The sequence below is a fragment of the Eutrigla gurnardus genome (assembly GCF_963514095.1).
Source record: "Eutrigla gurnardus genome assembly, chromosome: 10".
In the NCBI taxonomy this organism is placed as follows: domain Eukaryota; kingdom Metazoa; phylum Chordata; class Actinopteri; order Perciformes; family Triglidae; genus Eutrigla; species Eutrigla gurnardus.
This window is the reverse complement of record NC_139924.1, coordinates 26883479-26903920: the sequence shown is the minus strand read 5'-3', so window position 1 is coordinate 26903920 and position 20442 is coordinate 26883479. Positions and strand designations below refer to the sequence as shown.

The following is a 20442-nucleotide window of genomic DNA, read 5'->3' as shown; positions in this document are numbered from 1 at the left end:
TGTGTTTATTACTTTCTATTTTGCGTTGTGTCGTTGCTCTTCTCTATAACTATTAAATAATATTAATTAATCATCAAAATCTGGGATACTGGTTTGCTAATCGTTAATTTCTGCCGTTTTTTCTCACTTTTTATTTAGTTTCCACCAATCGACGACAGAAAACTCGATCGTCAAGGAAGGTTAATCGATGCCTGCTCGTCATCGATCTCGTTCTCACAACACAGACATCTTTAACTCCTGTCAACAGAGATGGCTTTGAGACGAGCGCTGCATTTTGTTTTTAAAGTTGGCGACAGGAGCAAAACCGCCACGTTTTACCGAGATGTTCTTGGAATGAAGGTACTTTCTCTAAGCTTTTAATTCGCTACGTAGTTGGCTAATCCTGTCACATGAGTCAAATTAGTGGTTTTATGTTAATTAAATAAATGTGTCCTCACAAAATGAATGCTTATTATTTCATTTTTATTTATTTTTTTTGTAGATTTTACGTCATGAAGAGTTTGAGGAAGGCTGTAAAGCAACGTGCAACGGGTAACGTTATAGATATGAGATGAACTTTGTACTCGCACAGCTGCATAACTCAGGTTTATACAGATTTAACACTAATCCTGTGTGCAACAGCCCCTACGACGGGAAATGGAGCAAGACCATGGTCGGCTTTGGCCCAGAAGAGGACCATTTCGTTGCAGAACTGACGTATAACTATGGAGTGGGAGAGTATCAACTTGGCAATGACTTCCTGGTGGGTTAATTTCTTCACAGAGGACATATTAAAGGATATACAGCCGTGTAAATGGATATATTCTCATATATATGTGTGTATACTTCAGGGTCTCACTCTGCAGTCCAGCCAGGCTGTGAGCAACGCCAAGCGTCTGGGCTGGCCTCTGACTGAGGTGGGAGAGGATCTGTATCTGACCCAGGCTCCAGGAGGATACCCCTTCTACCTGCTGGACAAGGAGCAGCCTCCCAGTGGTGGGTCTTCTTTATTTATTTATTTTTAATCTGCAAGAAAAGGAGTTATCATTGTTGTTCATCCAGTGCTCAAAAGAGTGTCATTTAAAAATAATAATCATGTATCAAATGTATCAAGTAAAAATGTTGCCTGGTTACAAATATTTGTAGTATTACTCATCTCTTTTTAATAAATTGGTCAAAGTAATAATGTATAAGTGGTTTATTGGGGGTGGGGGGTTATTGTAATTTTACTGTGAATGTTTTTTCTGGATTGTTCTTTATTTATCTGTTTTTAATTTATTGTTTTTACTCTTATCTTCTTCTTGTTTTACAGCACTTTGATGATAAGCATTATTATTATTATTATTATTATTATTATAAGCTAATATATTTTCTGTTCACTGGGTAAATTGTTCATTGATAGTCCATAAGTTGTAATATTTATGAAAAATAATTATGGGCTGCAGTTATTAAGACTTTATATATTGTAATATAACCATACTGTCACAACTTCATCTTAAAGCCCCAAAGTGTGTAATTTTCTTAATGGGGATTTCATGACAGCAACCCACATGAAACATTTCACAAGACTACATCTTTCATGCAACACATAAACCTTAGAGGATTTGTTCCCAGATCCTGTGCAGAAGGTTTGTCTCGGAGTGTCAGACCTCCAGACATCGACCCGCTACTGGACGACACTTCTGGGAATGAAGGTGATCGAAAAGAATGAGGAAAAGAAAACGGTGCTGATGGGATTCGCAGACACTCAAGTGAGTCAAGAAATAATTGTTTTGGTTTTTCTTTGTGTGTTAATAAATCAGGAATGTCTTTTAGTCTGATTTGTTTTTTGTTTTTTTATACACTTTATAGTGTAAACTGGAGCTTCGTGATAACGGCGGGACAGTAGATCACGGAACAGCTTTTGGAAGAATCGCATTTTCATGCCCACGAGAGCAAGTAAAACACTATTTCATGGAATGCATTCTTGTGTTTGTACTGAAGAAAACCACCTACATCTTCATCTTATTACATCCAACAGCTGTCTGACCTCGAGGCCTTGATGAAGAAGGAAAATCAGAAAATTCTCACTCCATTAGTCAGCCTCGACACTCCCGGGAAGGCCACGGTCGAGGTGGTTATTCTGGCAGACCCCGTGAGTGCATAACCAACACGATGTTGCAATCAAGAGACATTTTGAAAACAAAACAAAAAGATGTAACTGGACAATGTTTGTTTAAGGATTGTCATGAAATTTGCTTTGTGGGAGACGAAGCCTTCAGGCAGCTGTCCACGGTGGACCCCAAAGGAAATGAACTCCTCGATAAGGTCGGTGTCGCTCCAGTTATTTCTTTCCTCTCTCGACTTAACACGCAACATGTGTTGAGTATTCACCATGACTGTGCTGTTTTTTTTCTCCTTCTTTTTTTAAACTTGTTTCTCAGGCTATGGCCGAAGATAAAAGTGACGAGTGGTTTGCCAAACACAACCGACAGAAAGCGGCCGCATGAGATGGAAATTAAAGGGTTTCGCCTGGAAAATTGTGCACCATCGATTCCTGCACCAGACGAGATGCCGTACATGGAAGCTGTGGTTTAAATCTCATTGTAATGACAACTCAATTACCCCGAGGCGGGCAGTATGAGATGTTTTCTCCCCCCCCTGGATGCATGCCACGAGGGGCAGTTGCATTGACAGCCCTCCCCCCCCTCAAATTGTAAAGCAAAGAGGTGAACAAAAATCTATTTGATTGCAACTTAAGATAAGATAATTCTTTATTAGTCACAGTGGGGAAATATACAGCAAAAGAGGATAATGCAAACTAAAAAAGCATCAATAGCAGATGAAAAATACAATTATAGACTATTATTATTTACTTAACTTAAAATGACCCAAGACGTTCTGCTGTCTGCGACCTTATAATAATAATAATAATAATAATAATAATAATAATAACTTTAATTTATATTGCACCTTTCAAGACACCCAAGGATGCTTTACACAAAAACAAAAAACAATTCAAACAGACAACAAACTGGCAAACAAAACAAACCTTTCACCGATCATTATCTGTGCGCTGCTTATTTTACACATTAATGCATTTAATTAGTGGAACAATACAAGCCGGCTGCAAGATAATTATTTGTTTTGATGATTTAAAAACAACTATATATTAAAAAAAAAAAACAATGACTAGGACTTGCCTTATTGTTTAATACTGTCCAGCAAATAAAATTGTCAAAATATCATTTGTTTGAAATGTTAAGTATGTAATAGTTTTGTCACGTGGTTGAGTTATCGTTTGTACATAATCAGTCACGTGGTTTGAATAAATTCCTCACCTGTTTGTAAAGGAGTGTACAATGCCGTGTGTGTGTTTTCTGTGGACTAGTTTCCGCGTGTGAAGTGCTGAATAACGCTTTTATGCGTGAGTGTAATAGTTAAACATTAATGTGAGTGTGTGTGGGTGAGAGGGAGAGTGTTTAGTTGGCGCTGCTCCAGCTCCTCTCTAGTCAACCCGGCTGAAGAAGAAGAAGAAGAAGAAGCAGCGGAGGCGGACCAGTCTAGTCCGGACTCGGGTGTTTACTGGTCTGGAGTCTTTACTGACTCGTCACATTAAAACTGCTCGTTGTTGCAGCGGGAAACATGTCCGGGTAAGTTCACCTTTTTTGCATAATTCACCTGGAAGCTTTAAAAAGCTTATAATAGTCGCTAAGTGTAGCTAGGCTAGCTGAGTTAGCTGTAGCGTTAGCTCGCTAGCACAGATTTTTGATGCCGATGACGCGGCGACAAAACCTTCTTTTAACTATTTCGTGTGTTTTTTTTTATTATTAGCTATGTGTGCTAATGATGAGACCCACCCATCAATGACCAGACACAGTGTTGTGACACTTAAATGGGGAGTTACCGAGGGGCTAAGTTTAGCTAACGTTTTTCAGACACAGTTTAGTGATTTTAAAGTTTAGCTACACCAACGGTTAGTTAATTAGCATCGTGAAGCTAAGCCGTTAGCTGAGAGGGGAAAACAACTAATGTTCGTGGGGTTTTGTACAGCAAATGTGTGTAAGTTATTCATTGTGTGTTTTATGTTTCGTGTCACACGACTGGCAGCTGAAATGTGAGGTGTTGAGCTGAAAGTACATTATTTCTTCTTCTTCTTCTTCTTCTTCTTCTTCTTCTTCTTCTTCTTCTTCTTCTTCTTCTTCTATTTCTGCTGACAGCAGCTGATGGGAGAAGCAGCCAGACTCATGTCGGGAGGTTTTGGGTGTGAACGACTTGGGACACGATGTCTCTCTTGCTGCTTTGCTTCCTGCTTGTTCTGCTGCTCGGCATCCTGTTGTCATGTGTCATCTTCAGGTGAGAAAGTAAACTAGTGGTGGGCGGATCGATCCTAATATCGATAATATCGATACCAACGTTGGTATTGATATTGATCCATATAAAAGTGTAATGAGACCGATACTGTGGAGTAATTTGTACACTTTGTTTATTTAAGAGAAATTGTATTTCATGTTTGTATTGTAGTTTTGTAACTGTTCTAGTCTGAACAAAAATGTTTGATAATAAAAATATTTTCTATTTGCATATAAACTTTGCCCAAATTATGTCCCGGCTTTTAACAAAGTAATAATTTAAAGTAAAAATCACAAAAAACACTTAAAGATCATGAAAATTCATTCTGATTTTTGCTATTTGATGATGCATGCGCCTTAATTATTATTTAAAAGTATTGGTATCGGCGATACTGGCCCTGTATTTACTTCTTCATGTTGCAGTATCGCACACCACTAATGTAAACACACACACAAAACATAAAAAAATCTAAATATTTCTGCTTTTTGTGTCGTCCAGGTGGCTCACATGCACGCTGGCTGTGCGATTCTTCCAGACGGCTCTGAACGCCGATCTGAAGATCAAGTCAGTCGGGCTGTTTTCTGTCCAAGGAGTCAGTATCCAGTTTCACCCCCAGCATACTCTGGTAAGACACCGCTGTGTTTACATGACATTTATCTCGTACGGCTTGCTCACATTTCAGGGGTGCATGTTTTGGCCCCCGAGGGTGCTTCTTACTTGACTTATTACATCATAACAGCAACTCTCTTCAATCAGGGACTACAGTTTACATTAACATTTGCTCTGTTTTATTGTCGTTTTATTCGTGTGTCACACACTGCCTTTTAATTACTTTGTTTTTGTACTATTTATCTATTTTCTTATACTTAGATGTTTAATTGTTGGGCATTCTGTGGACACCAAAGGAAACACGTTTCTTCACTGTGCATATCATAATAAACCCTTTTGAATCTTGAATCTCTTTATGACAGGAAATTGACCGAATATGGATTTCAAGCAAATTTCTGAACCAGGATTTGCCGTAAGTTGTTTTTACATTACAGCAAATCAGTTCTAGATTTGAGAAATGTGAAAGTATTATGTTATTTGAGACGGTTGCGGCCTGTGTGTGTGTGTTTCAGGAGATACTTGGCGCTGTGTGTCGGCGAAACCAGAGTCAGGTTCGACCTGCAAGCGCCGCTCAGACCTTTAGTGAAGAAGAGCGATGTGAAAAAGCCCGGGAAGATTTCAATCAGCCCTACGACACTACGCTTTCTGTCACAAGTACAGAGCCTTTTTTATGAACGAAAAGATTAATAGACAGCGTATCACTTCTTCTTATCTTGTGTTTTTTTAAATGTATTTTTTAGCTGCTGTCGTTCCACATCAGCTCGGTCAACGTGATGGTCCTGAACGTGGCGCTGTCGGAGTCTCTGTGGCACATGACGGTCGCCGGCATCACCTTGTTACTGGACCACCAGAGCAAAAGGTAACAGTTCACACTGTTATTTCTCTATTAAATTTAACAGAAAATGAATTATTCATTCCCTTATTTTAACCGTGATTACAGGCTGGCGTGGGACTTCTCAGTCGGGCAGCTCAGCAGTAAAGTGCTCAAAAGCAGTCAGTTGGTAAGTTTCCTCTATTTTCCCCAGAAATAGGAACTTGTGATTGTGTTTGTGTGACCGACGTGCTCTCCGCTCCAGGATATATGTCTGGCTGAAGTGGCCCTGAGCCTGCTGCTGTCTGGAGATATGAGCCTCCCGGAGATGAAACCGGGTTGTCTGTCCCTGAATGTGAGGACACTTATTGCAGAGCTCCACGAGGGACTGTTTCTTAGCCAACTCCTGCTGCCCCCGTCTCCCAAAAAGAGCATTCAGGAAGCATCTGGTGAGCAAAGTATAGCTCACATCTGGGAAGCTGCTTTATTGTGTTAGTGGGGGGGGGGGGGGTTGTATAACATGTATTTACATCACAGATAGTCTATTTATTATTATTTTGTAGAATGTTAACCGTGACCGCACTAATAGTTCACTATCAGCGTCTGCGTATTCTAAAATGCTTGGAGGTCTACTGTTGTCTGTGATAATTTTAGCTGCTCTGCTAACCAGAAAGAAAACAAGGTCACATGATAGAGCTTTGTTGACCTCTGTAGGTGCTTGAAATGTCTACATGGTTTATCATGAATAGATCAAGTTTGACCTACCCAGGAAATGACACTAGAGTTTAGAGTCACAGTTGCACGGAAGTTGAAGTTTCCATGCAAAACTATTTAATAGACCATCAGACAATTTTCATCCCACACCTAATATGCACAATGTCCAAAAACATTATTAAATCAGAATGTGATTGTATTCATTTCATGCTTTTTCTAAAGGCTTTATTCAATGTTCTCATTTTCTTTTCTTAACAGATTATTTAGCTGTAGCAGATTCAACATTTCTGAAAGTTTCATACGTGATATTGTGATTTAATTGTATAAATACTGCTTCTTTTCAGAGAGTGAAAACACCGAGTTCATCCAGACCGAGGCGGTGGAACGGTTTCACCGGCTGGTTCCCAACAAGGTCAACGTGGAATTCGATAACACAAACGTAACCCTGTCCATGCACAGCCAGAAAAGGTGAGTCAGCATTTTTTTTTTTTTTTACCATCGACTGCATATTGTTGTTTTGCACAATCCTCCCCTGTTATTGATTTAACCATCGTACATCTGCACAGACACCTGAACTGGACTCTCAAGTCTTTAAAAGTCTGCTATGGACGCGATGATGAGCAGCTTCCCCTTAAAAGCTTCACTCCGGAGCTGAGCTTTCCCCAGAGCAGCCTGGAGCTCCTTCTAGAAGGTTAGCGGACAGCTGGGTGCCAGACGCAACCGCAGAGAGAAAGTCGCATGAATGAAAACGCTCTGAATCACACATTTACATTTGTTTTTAACTGGCAGATGGACTTCTCCTCTCACAAAGTAGACAGAGAATCCTTTGCGTGAACACGCTGAAGACGGCGCTGCAGGTGAGGAGGGATGCTTGATGGGTTGACAAATCCCTGCCTCATATTGGATGTTATTTTGACTTCATGTTTTTAACATTTAGGTTACATCCGTTGACATCTCGGGGTCGTTCACGGTCAACACTTGCATCATCCACTACCGTCACCAGGAGTTCTCCCATTGGCTGAATCTGTTTCCGTGGGAGCAGCTCATCCACAGGAAGGCAACACATAGAAAAAGGCAAGTCGGCAAAAAAAGGGAGAAATCAAGGGCTTCGATTGCTTAATGGCAATTAATACTGAGGTTGGGGAGATATTCAGGTCGTACAGGTGCTGGAAATCCTTGAAAACACTTGAATTTTAACAATTGAACAAGTGCAATAATAAGTAGACTGAAAATGAGGATTCTATTGGATACAAATATGTAGTTTACCACAGCTGGAAAAGCATTGAAATGCACCTTGAAATGCTTGAAAAGTGCTTGAATTTGACTTTGGAAAAGGTGTAGGAACCCAGGAGATTATAACCAGGTATTTTCTGTGACCTTATTGTGAGTGTTTTCTACTTCGATCCACGATATAATCCTCTATCATCCCATCTCTGTAACATTTCTAAGAGTTTATGATTGGATTCGTCTTCTGTATGTGAATAATAATCTAACACCTTTTCACTGTCTTCTCTTTCTTACCCATGTGTGTGTTTGCGCATCATTCATTCTGTATTGTGTTGTTCCATTACCTTATTGTGTAGCCCGTTAGATTATTTGCCCACCCTCCTCTTCCTCAGGCGCCTCCCTCACCTGGACGCTCCCGTGATGATCGCCTCCTGCGTGAACAACGTCAACGTGTCCGTTCAGCTGGGAGACACGACGCCTTTCGCCCTCGGCTTCCTCTCTGCCAGCTCGGGTACGGAGAACAGGGCGGCTGAACGCCATATGATGTTGCTACAAAGCTCAAAGAGGGCGTTGTTGTGTTTAAAGTCTAGCCTCAGCGACCTGTGGTCAGCAGCGATGTCATTACTTTACATCTGTTGTTAACGACACATTTTCCTTCAGGAAATCTCAGTGGTTTTAATCCTGTAAACAACTTTAGGCTCAATCTTTCTCCAAACATGGCAAAGATTAGATAAGGTCTTTTCCTAAAGTGCCCTTTAAATGTTACACATTAACTTGTTCCCCTTTTATATCCATCTTAACTATGAATGGCTTTTTTGTGTTTGGAAAACAACTTACATCTCTATCCTGCAGCAAGTTTGAATTAATCTCCTCATTAACTTGCCGTTTTTATGTTACAGTCACACACAGATGGCATACAATATAATACATTATGCTTCATTGACTCAAAACGTCCTAACCAACAGGGAAAGTCTTCAAAATTAGTGTAAAATATATATTTTTTTTAAAAATGAATGTTTTACGATGACCTGCACTTTCTTGTATCTGCAGAACTGCGGCATCTTCTTGACATCAAAGTTGACACAGAAACCCAGACTGTGCACCGGCGTGCCTCGCTGTCCCTGGAAAACTTCTGGTGGAGGGTGGGTCAGGGGTCTCACATCCAACAGGCACCCCACCCAGCTGGTAAACATGTGTGGGGAGAGGCACTCATTTTAGACTCGCTCAGTCTTCAGGTAGGAGCAGAAATCATGTGGAGCGCGTCATAAATTACAGGATTTGTTCACCTCAATGTTCACGTACTTTTAATCCCATTCCTGCAGGGGAGCTTCAACCGACCCCTGGAGGAGTCGAGCAGCCACTCTCCGAGTCTGAGCGTGGAGTCCAGCCTGAAAGGGCTTCAAGTGGAGCTCTCGGAGACCTGTGCACTGTGTCTGTCTCGCCTGCTGTCCGTCATCTGTGTCCCTCGTCGTGCAGCGTCGCAGCTGCCGGACGTGGCTTCAGTCTCTCCATCCGGGGACGAAACCGTCCTCTCGTCGCAGCTGCTGTTCAAACTGGACTGTTGTCTGGAGGACGTTAATGTGTTCACACTGTCTAACCTCGCAGGTGAGTTATTTCAGAATACGGAAGCGTGTTGCTGATTCACGGCGTAGGACGTAAACATTAATGTTAAGGATTTATTTATAGTGTAACTCATAGTCGAGTCCTGATTCTTCTGTTTTTATCTACATTTACAATTAAGCAAATAGATCTAACTTCTTCTGGAGCTCAAATTATTAGTAGTTAGATCATGATTGAAGGAAGTATTTTGACTCGTGCAGCATACACGAAACTCTCACTCTTCAGTCCATCATCACCTTATTATCTTCTCTTTTCCCGTGTTTTCCTTTAGGAGCCGTGTCTTTGCGGATGGACACCGTCGGAGTCCACAGCTCTGCCGAGAGCTCCACGGTGTCTCTTCAAGGCGTCAGCTTGTCGGCGATCAAAGCGCTCACCGAGAGCATGGAGTCGTGTTGCCCCGCCTCCCAAACCCCCGACCCTGTGCTCAAACTCACCAAGATAGCCTTTTCTTACCACATCACCACCCACACCTTACAGGTAATCCGGTCTCCATCCGTGTCATTTCACTGGACTGAAACGGTGGCAGAATTCATATTTTGTGTCTTTTGTCAGATTCAAGGTGAAGAGGAGCTCACCGTCGAATGGACGCCGCCCGACCACATGGTCTTATATCAGCACGTGACGGAGGGTCAGGCGTGTTGGCGTATGCTTCGCGGAGAGAAAGAAGACGACGCTCCGGTCGAACCCACGGAGGGTGAGGCCGTTTCGGGCCAGAGCAGAGGGCTGTGTGTGCGTGTTGACCTGGGCTGCACACGTTTGACCGCCCACGTTAGTGAGCAGAACTACATCCTCCTGCACACGGAGGCCCTCACCGTCTCCAAGCACGACGGCTCCATGCACATACGCTCTCCCTCCGTGATCTTCAACTTCGACGGCCACAACATCGTCACCTTTAAAGATCTAGACGTGGAAATGCAAAGCGAGATGCAGCTGCACAGAGACGCCTTCCCCTTCCTCACCACTCCTCACAACCGTGTCTGGGTCCTCACTTGCCCCTCTATGGCCGTGGAGTTCCCCTACCAGTACGACTTCTCAAACACCTTCGATATGACCATTAGCGTGCAGAAGTGGCTGAAGACTCTGCATCGCTCCCCGAGCGAAGCCGCCGCCGCCGTGCAGCGTCTGCCTCCCGACCTCGTCTTCAAAATCAGCCAGTTCTCTTTCGTCTTCCTGGACGACGTATTTGAAATCAAGCTGCGAGACAACTACGAGCTGATGAAGGACGAGAGCAAGGAAAGCGCCAAGCGTCTTCAACTTCTGGATAAGAAGGTGGCAGATTTGCGTAAGCAGCACGGGGAACTTCTCCCCGCCAGAAAGATAGAAGAGCTGTATAGTTCACTGGAGAAGAAGCACATCGAGATCTACATCCAGCGCTCACGCCGCCTCTACGCCAACACCCCCATGAGGAAGTCTCTGCTGACCTGGACCGTGTCAGACCTGGAGCTGGTAGCCCTGGCTGACCAGTGTTTTCACGGGCCGGAGAGGGTGAGGGAGCAGCTGAGGGACATCGACGGGATCAGTCCCTTCCCCAGAGACGGACTCCCTCTGGTGGTCCAGTGGTGCCGTGCCGTCAAGTTTAAACTGGCTGCGTTTCTGGGTAAGAAGATGAGCTGCAGACTAAATGGTAAATAACGTGTCATTAAAAGTAATGCATGCCTCTCCTCTCTTTCCCGCTGTGCCAGTGAGAATCCGGGATTACCCCCGCTACCTGTTTGAGATCCGGGACTGGGAGCTGTCGGGGCGTCTGATCGGGACGGAGCACGATGGACAGGCCAGGGCTCATCGCAAAGAGATCGTGCCGCTTGATCCGCCATGGGGAGATGTGACGGTCCACAGGAACATGCCACCGCTCAAGTTCTACTACGATTTTAAATGTGAGTAGCAGGAAATCATGGCGTCATGATCAGTGTGTCTGCCTGGTCGCAGCTTTTTGAATATACAGTCTCCATTTATGTGACCAAAAGTTTAAAGTATAAGCACCTGCAGAGACAAAGGAAGAGAGAAACCCTTCGGATGTCGTACATCTTGTAAAATGTTGAGGCCAAATAATGGAGAGAAAAGTATAAAGTTTGATTGAATGTTGTCCCTGCATTAGAAAAGCAGTATTCATTCATATCATTCATGTGCAAAAGTGAAGTACAATGATTTTTGATTCCTGAAATTAAGGCATACAGTTGTTATTAATAATCAATCTGCTGGTGAGTCATAATAAATATGATACAATATGACAAATACAATATCTCTGGTTGTTGTCTTTTGTGCAGCGAGCATCTCTCTGTACACTATTGTGTGGGGGCCGTGTTGGGACCCTGCCTGGACTCTGATTGGCCAGTCCGTCGACCTGCTGACCAAACCCACAGTGGATCCCTCGCCTCTTCTGGCCTGGTGGGACAAAAGTCGTCTCCTCCTGCATGGCCGCTGGGTTATGGACATCGAGCAGGCCAATCTTCACCAGCTGGCTACGGAGGTAAAACCACTTCCTCTTCTTGAGGAGTGTCTGTTGCTGTGATGCAAAATAAAAACGAATCGCATTATCTAATACAAAGAGGACTCTTGCATTCTGACAGGACCCTTACAACACTACAGAAAACCTTCACTGGGAGTGGAACACGCTGAATTTCGACTGGCACCCGGGCCATTTTGTTTTTAAAGGAGATTTGGATGTCAATGTCAGGACGGCGTCAAAGTAAGTGGAAGTATTAACAGCTGTTAAATTAATTTTTAACGTAATCCTCCAGTAAAACAAGTTGCTCTTTTTTTCCCCTCCATACCAGATATGATGATATCTGTTTTCTACACCTGCCCAACCTGTGTATGACCCTTGACCTCCAGTGGCTTTGCCATGGCAACCCCCATGACCACCACGCTGTAATGCTCTGCTGTGCGGAGAATGTTGCAGACGTGACTTCGGGACAACCTCATGACTCCTACAGGGCCTTTCGCTCCGAGAACCTCAACCTCTCCATCACCATGGACCTTAATCAGCATTGTGGCACAGGTATGTGCAGCTCTGCTAGATGAGCTAAACCTACAGGTCTACAGGTGATCCAGGATGCTGCTGCCAGACTTCTCTCTAGGTCTCACATTACCCCCATAATCAAATCTCTTCACTGGCTCCCTGTAGCACTTTAAAATCCTCCTTACGGAGCTTTACACGGTCACACTCCTGCTTATGTGGCTGAACTACTTCACCCTTATTCATCTGCTTACACTCAAGTCCAACATAAATGTTCAGTCTGTCCCACGCACTCGCCTTAAGAGCTTTTGAGCACCAACGCCAGAGGTGGCATTAGCCGTATGTTTTCCATCTTTTACCCATTTTCTTTTTAAAACCTGAACACTGTCATGTTTGACAATCTGGAGATCCTGGAGTCTGTGATCCCCACGTGTCACAGAGCGCTGCCAGTACCGCTGCATTACTGCTGCTGGATTTCCTCCTCTCAGGGTCGGTAAATCCCACTGATCCTGTAGACTCTTTTAAAACGTTAGACGTACTCGTTAAGACAGCCGTTTGGGTTCCCTGAATGTTCGCACTATGTGTAATTATTGTGTCATTTATGCCTTTTCACTATGTGTTGTTTATTGCACTTTTTAAACATGTGGCCCTTCTATGTTCACTCCTACTTCCATGATTTCCTTATATATCCATGATATAAATAAATAAATAAATACATTTGACCTACTTATGATGTACACTGTGCTTGAAAGCCAGTCTCATATATGCATGTTGCCGTAGAGAACTATATTCCTTTTCTTTTGCAGAACCCTCCCAGCCAAGAATCCTGCTGTACAGCAGCACTCTGCGCTGGATGCAGAACTTCTGGGCCACATGGACGGGTGTGTCTCGACCCATCTGCAGAGGCAAGCTCTTTCACAGCCTCAGGCCACTCCGCAAGAAGCTGGGTCAGCATTACAAACAGATGTCCTACACAGCTGCCTTCCCTCAACTACAAGTACGTGTTTTTCTAGGCTTCCTTCACCTTCTTTTTTATTTCTCTACACCAATCATATTTCTATGTATCACGTGTCCTCCAGGTGCATTACTGGGCCTCCTTCGCCCAGCAGAGAGGCATCCAGGTGGAGTGCAACAAAGGCCACGTCTTCACTCGAGGGGCCCAGAGACTCATTCCACAGGGTGAAGGCATTACATGGAATATAATCGTAAAAGCAATGTATTCATACATACAGATGCTGGATTTTATGTGTGTGTTTAATACGGTCTTTCAGCCGGCACTGTGATGAGGAGGCTGATCTCTGAATGGAACGTGACACAGATGGTCAGCGAGCTCTCTCAGGTGACGGTTCACCTGATGGCCTCCACGTGGGACGAGACGGCCGACCACCAGACCAACGCTCAGGTGAAGAAGACTCACCTGCTCAGCCTGTCGTCCCTGAGCTACCAGCGACAGAGCAACCGCATGGAGGAGGTAAAAACACCCAGAGAGATGCACAACGAGCCCGTTCTTCACCGGCTGATGAATTCATAATCAAGCTCTTTGTTTGTAACAGGAGGTGGACCAGAAGGATGAGACGAATGCCTCATACACTCACAAACTGCGCCTGGTGGACCTTCGCGGATCCTGGACCACCACCAACAGGAACATAGCCTTCGGGCTGTACGACGGTTATAAGAAGGCGTCCGTGCTGAAGAGGAATCTCTCCACTGAAGCGTTGAAGGGTCTGAGGATCGACACTCAGCTTCAGACCAAGAAGCTCAGACGCTCGCCGTCCAACTACTCTCCCACCACGGCCCCCACCACGCCAGTGGCGCCCACGCTCAGTCGAGCAGAAAAGAGTCAACACGAAGGTGAGGAGATTAGCTTGAGAAGTAAAAACCCAAAGCCTCATAAAACCCACTAACCTCTCTCTTTATCTCCAGGAACATCGATGCTCCAGAAACTGATCGAGGAGACGGACAAGTTTGTGGTGTTTTCAGAGGAGGATTCGGGCGTCAGCGACCAGCTGTGTGGCATCGCAGCCTGTCAGACCGATGATGTCTATAACCGCAACTGGTTTATCGAGTTGGTCAACTGTCAGGTAGCTGCCTTGATTTCTTTTATTTGGTGTTTTTGCAAGATCATGTAAATTCCTGCATGACGTCTATTTAAAAAGCTTGTAGTTTTCCATCTTTTAACCTCTAATTGAAGATGATGTATACTGTTGTGGGATGAGGAGAGCCAGAGATTCTCTTTATTGAAAGGTTTCCATTCTTCCTTATTGAGATTCGCTGGCCTCGAATGTCCTAATCGCCGTCTTCCTTGCTTTCCCCCAGATGATGCTGCGCGGCACGGAGACGGCGGGCTGCGTGTTGGTGTCTGCAGCGAAGGCTCAGCTGCTCCAGTGCGAGCACCATCCGGCCTGGTACAACGACACCCTGAAGCAGAAAACCACCTGGACCTGTCTGCTGGATGGCATGCAGTACTTCGCCACCATGGAGCCCAACCCGTCCGAGCAAGAGGACAGGCAGTTGTGGTTGGAGGTAATTGCAGCTCCGTAGTCACAGCAGGCCGGAAGAGGCATAAAAAGGCGTTAGGAAAGTACTTTATAGGAAACTGAACCTGTTGTGTTTAGGTGAAAAACATCGAGGAGCACAGGCAGCGTCACCTTGACTCGGTGCTGGAGCTGATGGAGAGCGGCCAGGCTGTGGGAGGAATGGTTAGCACCACGACGGGTAAATTACTTCTCTAATAACGCAGGGTTGTTCTTCCTTTACCACGTGGGAAACCTGCCTCTGAGTTTTCTTTTCTCCCTGCGTGTGTTTAGACTGGAACCAGCCGGCCCAGGTGAACGAGGCTCAGCAGGTTCAGCGCATCATCTCGCGCTGTAGCTGCCGGATGCACTACATCAGCTACAGTCACGACATCAACCCAGAGGTGGCCACGCAGATCAAACCGCCGGAGCTGAGGAATAACCACGAGAAGGAGGACCTGCTGAAGAAACAGGCCGGTATGTCTGGAGGAGGAATGCATGTGGGGTGCTTGTTAAAGAGGCAGCTTTTAAAGCTTTTTATCATGTTGATTAACAGGAGCCGTGGACACCTTCACCCTCATCCACCACGATCTGGAGATTTCCACCAATCCTGTTCAGTACGCCATGATCCTGGACATCGTCAACAACTTGTTGTTACACGTGGAGCCCAGACGCAAGGTAGGCCTGAAGATCCAGGGATCCTGAATCATTTCCTTAGCAATGTTTCACCTTTTGCTTATCCTGTTTGTTGTCTTCAGGAACACAGTGAGAAAAAGCAGCGTGTGCGTTTCCAGCTGGAAATCTCCAGTAACCCCGAAGAGCAGCGCAGCAGCATTCTGCACCTCCAGGAGGCCGTCAGGCAGCACCTCGCCCTGATCAGACGCCTCGAGAAACAGATTTACTCCAACATCAGGGTGAGTCGTCAGGGTTTTTAAACGGAGAGTTTATCTGGGGCCAAACTAATCATGGTTATTTCCTGAAATCGCAGGCGCAGTGCGAGGAACTGTACGGCGATGAGCTGATGGAGATCAACACGAGACTGCAAAACCAGCTGAACCAGGAGAAGAACGACATGCAGATGAAGAGTGAAGAGCTCAACATTCTCATCAGGTTCTCTTCACTTTCATCACATAATTACTTTCTGACTGACGAATTAAAAATACAACATAATGCTGTTACATTTTAATATTCAACATTGTGTTTTCATGTTGCAAACAGCAAAGTGTGTGGTAGTTAATAATTAACTGATAGAAAGGTTAAACAGATAAGATAAAAAAGTAATAATCATAATACATTTTATTTGTATTGCACTTTACATTTCTGACGCAGAGCAGGTAAAGCAATACAAATGAATGCAATTAAAAAGCTAAGCAAGATTTGGAGAAGCAGCTTGTCACTTAAAGGAGAATAGCACTGGTCCACCTTAAATGTCAGTCCATCTTTAAGTGTTCCTGAGCATCGTGTGTAGTGTTCCTTCTCCGATCAGAGTAGTTTTACTCGTATCGGACCAGAAACCCGTATCGCCGTCGGTGCATCACTGAGCTCTACGTTGTCCGTCTGTCAGATGTTTTAAGGACTTCCAGCTGCAGCGGGCGAACAAGCTGGAGCTGCGTAAGCCGCCGGAGGACGTGAGCGTGGTGAGGAGGACGGAGATCTACTTCGCTCAGGCCCGCTGGTGTTTGACGGAGGAGGACGGCCAGCTGGGCATCGCTGAGCTGGAGCTGCAGAGGTTTATGTACAGTAAGGTGAGCACTGTGACATCCCTCTGCAGCTCTTATTAACCCTTCTCTGTAGGAATATATAGTTACAACACATCTTATTTCCTTTCTTCCCACAGCTGAACAAGTCTGACGACACGGCAGAACATCTGTTGGAGTTGGGCTGGTTCACCATGAACAACCTGCTGCCCAACGCAGCGTACAAGGTGCGTTCCCCTCTCATCGTTTACACGTTATATACAACAAACATGCACTGAGAGAAGTTGTCAACATGTATTTTCCAAAAACAATATGTGATATTTCTGACTCTGCCTGGTCTCCTCTGTGCAGCGTGTGAGGGTACGTATGTGGAAAGACTGTGTTCCCTCCATCTTGTTTGTCCAGATGGCATCGCTCTTATGATTCATGTTCAGTGCTGCATGCACAAGTCGAGCTGAAAGGGAATCATTTAACGTCACATCCCTGGTCATGTTGGCTCCTGTTTATTACAAATAAATATACAAATGAAATACATTTCAAAATCCAATATCGCTTTGATTAGCTCATTCCAACCAATAATATAATGACACCCAGCCATCGATATGCAACTTTTAGTGGCGTAGAGCTGGAGAAAGTCGTGAGCTAATCCTTTGAACCATCTAATCCGATTCATCCCGGCGTTACGTAACGCGTCGCCACACAGAAGCTTGATTCTAGTTTCAGCTCGACTTCAGGATTCATCGATGCACGTGTGACCAAGAACTCGGCATGCGACCATATGAAAACTCCACATCACCATTATCCTGTTCATCATGAAAATATGCCTAAAAACATACTGGAGTCACTTCACAATTTGTGAAGAAACAAATATTTTAATTGCACAGATAAGACACATCTGTTTTTTTTTAGTCAACATCCTTTTTAGTCAAAAACACTGAATGTATCTTCAATAAGATGATCATAAATCATACATTCTCCCATAAATAACATTATTTTTTCCTGTATCAAGCTCTAGTTTCCACTTCACCATGGTAACAGCTAGCCGATATCTATGATTATCCTGATAATAAACATTCATCATCGACGTATTGTGTTTTTTAAAGCGCCCTGTATCATCCCGTCCCTACCGAGGATCATCTCATTTCCACTCGTCGTCCTTGTGTTCACATCTTCATCACATGTGCTGTAAAGTAAGCTTTTATGTTTTGTGACGTGACGTTAACTCCTTTACAGGTCGTGCTCCGTCCTCAGAGTAACTGCCAGTCCGTACGCCAGTTTGCCCTGCGTATCTTCAGTAAAGTGCGCCCCCCTGTGGGAGGAATCTCCGTTAAGGAACACTTTGAGGTGAAGTAACATCACACACACACGTACACACACACACACGTACGTACGTGTTCCTGTTCCTGTGTTTTCATCTTCTGAATCGTTTCCCGTCGCCAGGTGAACGTTGTGCCTCTCACCATCCAGCTGATGTACCAGTTCTTCAAGAGGATGATGGGATTTTTCTTCCCCGGACGAAACGTTGAAGAGGAGGAGGTCACCGATGAGGAAGACAAGTTCAGACTGGTCACTACAGGTGTGTTTCTATCTGTGAGGTCACCAGCCTGTAATCTACACCGGCTGACTCGTCAATAACCGTATCCAATGTTAGTCTTCCCTCTCTGCTGTTAAAATGCTGAGTCACGTTGGATGTGACCTTCAGGTACACGTTCTTGTGAGAGAGACTCAGGTGTAGGGTGCAGGGTCACCCAGAGGTCACCGTGCTGATGTCCCCGTCTGCTCCGTGTCACAGGTATCCCTGTCAAGCCTCGCCAGTCGTCAGAGGACACCATGGGTGCTATGGGCCCCAGCAAAGGTGTCGCCCAGGGACTGAACCGTACCACGGGGGTCAGGAGGTCGTTCAGGAAGCCTCCGGAGGTATCCGTGCTTTCCGATTCGCTCCGTGGTCGCAGGTAGAAGAATAATGAATAAATGTAACTGCATGTGATTTTTTCTTATTTGCGTCAGCATCCGGTCGATGACATCGATAAGATGAAGGAACGAGCCGCCATGAACAACTCCTTCATCTACATCAAGATTCCCCAAGTGCCCCTGTGTGTCAGCTATAAGGTACTTCCTCTAATACTTGAATTATTAATGAGAATGAGCTTTAATAGAAATAAGACTGAGAAGTATATCGATATCTTAAAATACATATAAGGGCTTACATGTAAAACTAAATCATCCTGTTCATGGCTTCCTGGCACTTTCTCTATTAATATTTATATTTTGGATTTTAGCCCTTCGGATTTGCGTGAATGTTTAAACTCTACAGTCGATAAAACTGAATAAGATGTTAAGGTTTTATTTGTTTTCTCATATATTGTATGAGCAAGTGGATAGTATAATGAACTGAAAGGGTTGGTGTGCAATTAAGAATAAGTAGAAAAACACAATAAATGATAAAAAAATAAGCGCATTTGCTAACATGTTTGTGTCTGATGCTCAAAAGGCCAAAAAACCCCATAAATGATTGATGTTTTAATCCACTTTTTGCGGATGTTGAACACGTTTGGTTCCATTTAGGGAGAAAAGAGCAGCGTGGACTGGAAGGACCTGAACCTGGTCCTGCCCTGTTTGGAATACCACAACAATACCTGGACGTGGCTGGACTTTGCGATGGCTGTGAAAAGGGACAGCCGGAAAGCTCTCGTAGCGCAGGTGACCAACCTACGACTCAGCAGATATTCACCGCAGGAGGAGAACAGTTCTGTATTCATGAGCTCCTTTCTTTTTCCCGTTTTTGCCCAGATGATCAAGGAGAAGCTGCGTCTGAAGCCGGCGGCGGGCTCCGACCTGCGGGGGAAGACGTCCGAGGGGAAGACGGACAACAGCCTGCAGCAGCAGGAGGAAGACGAGAAGGCCCGCCTCCTCATCGGCCTCAGCAGCTCCGACAAGAGCTCCGGCAAGAAGAGCATCTTCAGCCGCCGCAAGTGAAGCAGCTCACACGGGGTTTAGAGTCAGAGCTGGACTCGGGTCCTCCTCGGTACGAGGATCAGGGGAAACCGCCAACATCAGTCTGGCTTTGTGAGTCACGATGAAAAGGGGAGACGGTTTAGTTTGAAGTACTTTACTGTAACGTATCAGCCTGCTGAAATTAGATAAAGACGAGGCCAAAACAGGAGAATACATTAAATTATTTAAACAGCTCCAGGGTTTACCAGGGTGCCATTAAACATGATTGTTTAAAAATGATGACCACTTGCGCTCCGCTTGTATGTAGCGAGGAAGATTTAACTGTGTCAGCGTTTTTTTTCTGTTTCCTCCTCCGAGTCTTGAGAGCAGCTTTTCCTGCTGGCTCGGGAACTCTGTATGTCTGCTAGAAGCGAGGAACCGGAAGCCACTTAACAAAAGGAATTCCATAAAAATAAATATCAGTATATGTTCTATCAAGATTCTTTTGAAATGCCATAAATAAATATCAGTATGTTTTATTATGACGGATGTTCTAAACGGCTGTATGAGTGTCTCTGACAGGAAGGCCTTCTTTTTTCTCCCACAAAGATTTTATATTCCCCTCCTCGCTGTTAAACTGTCCCTCAGTGCAATATATCAACAAAAAACATTTCACTGTCATATCATGTCGCAGTTAGCTTGATGGTTTTGTGGCAAAAGAAATCTAATCGCTGAGTGTGTTTTGTAATTTTATGACTGAAGCACTTTTTATGCAAAGTATTTTGATATTTTTGTAACCACGGTTGTTGTTTTTTTTTCTGTTTATTGAGTTTATTGTACAACTGTGCTGCTAAGCCTCTAATTATTTCTATTATAGAAGAAAAAAAATCTGATAAATGGACCATATCACAAAAAAAACTGATGTATTCACCCCGTTTCTTCTCTATTTGTCAATAAATTAAAAATGTTACAGCCTCTCGGTGGTGAGTGGGTTTTTAAAAGTAAAGGGGTCTGTGAGTCGCAGCGGGACGATCGTTAATGTGACAGCCT

At 44.3% G+C, this 20442-nt stretch overlaps 2 protein-coding genes across 3 annotated transcripts; both read left to right on the top strand.

Moving 5' to 3' along the window:
* Positions 1-181: 181 nt before the first annotated feature.
* On the top strand, positions 182-3241 carry glod4 (glyoxalase domain containing 4). Its single transcript, XM_084019384.1, has 9 exons — positions 182-339; positions 482-531; positions 622-742; positions 831-975; positions 1594-1730; positions 1831-1917; positions 2000-2113; positions 2200-2286; positions 2403-3241. Exons 1-9 carry the CDS (start codon positions 250-252, stop codon positions 2466-2468), a joined length of 897 nt encoding a protein of 298 aa, XP_083875510.1. The 5' UTR covers positions 182-249; the 3' UTR covers positions 2469-3241.
* Positions 3242-3371: 130 nt separating this feature from the next.
* LOC311019795 (bridge-like lipid transfer protein family member 2) lies at positions 3372-20367 on the top strand. 2 transcript variants are annotated; one of them, XM_084019382.1, is made up of 40 exons: positions 3372-3611; positions 4182-4314; positions 4810-4936; positions 5283-5332; positions 5433-5574; positions 5661-5779; positions 5861-5921; positions 5997-6180; positions 6790-6913; positions 7012-7136; positions 7235-7302; positions 7383-7519; positions 8065-8183; positions 8723-8907; positions 8995-9277; positions 9564-9769; positions 9845-10889; positions 10975-11166; positions 11557-11759; positions 11860-11978; positions 12067-12290; positions 13055-13245; positions 13328-13427; positions 13520-13719; positions 13802-14099; positions 14172-14329; positions 14565-14771; positions 14864-14963; positions 15056-15238; positions 15318-15439; positions 15520-15675; positions 15750-15871; positions 16326-16506; positions 16599-16685; positions 17692-17802; positions 17899-18034; positions 18251-18375; positions 18466-18567; positions 19024-19158; positions 19249-20367. In XM_084019382.1, exons 2-40 carry the CDS (start codon positions 4244-4246, stop codon positions 19432-19434), a joined length of 6684 nt encoding a protein of 2227 aa, XP_083875508.1. In that variant the 5' UTR covers positions 3372-3611; positions 4182-4243; the 3' UTR covers positions 19435-20367. The 2 variants fall into 2 exon arrangements, with proteins under 2 accessions (XP_083875508.1, XP_083875507.1); XM_084019381.1 differs by having other exon boundaries at positions 4179-4314.
* The last annotated feature ends 75 nt before the right edge of the window (positions 20368-20442 follow it).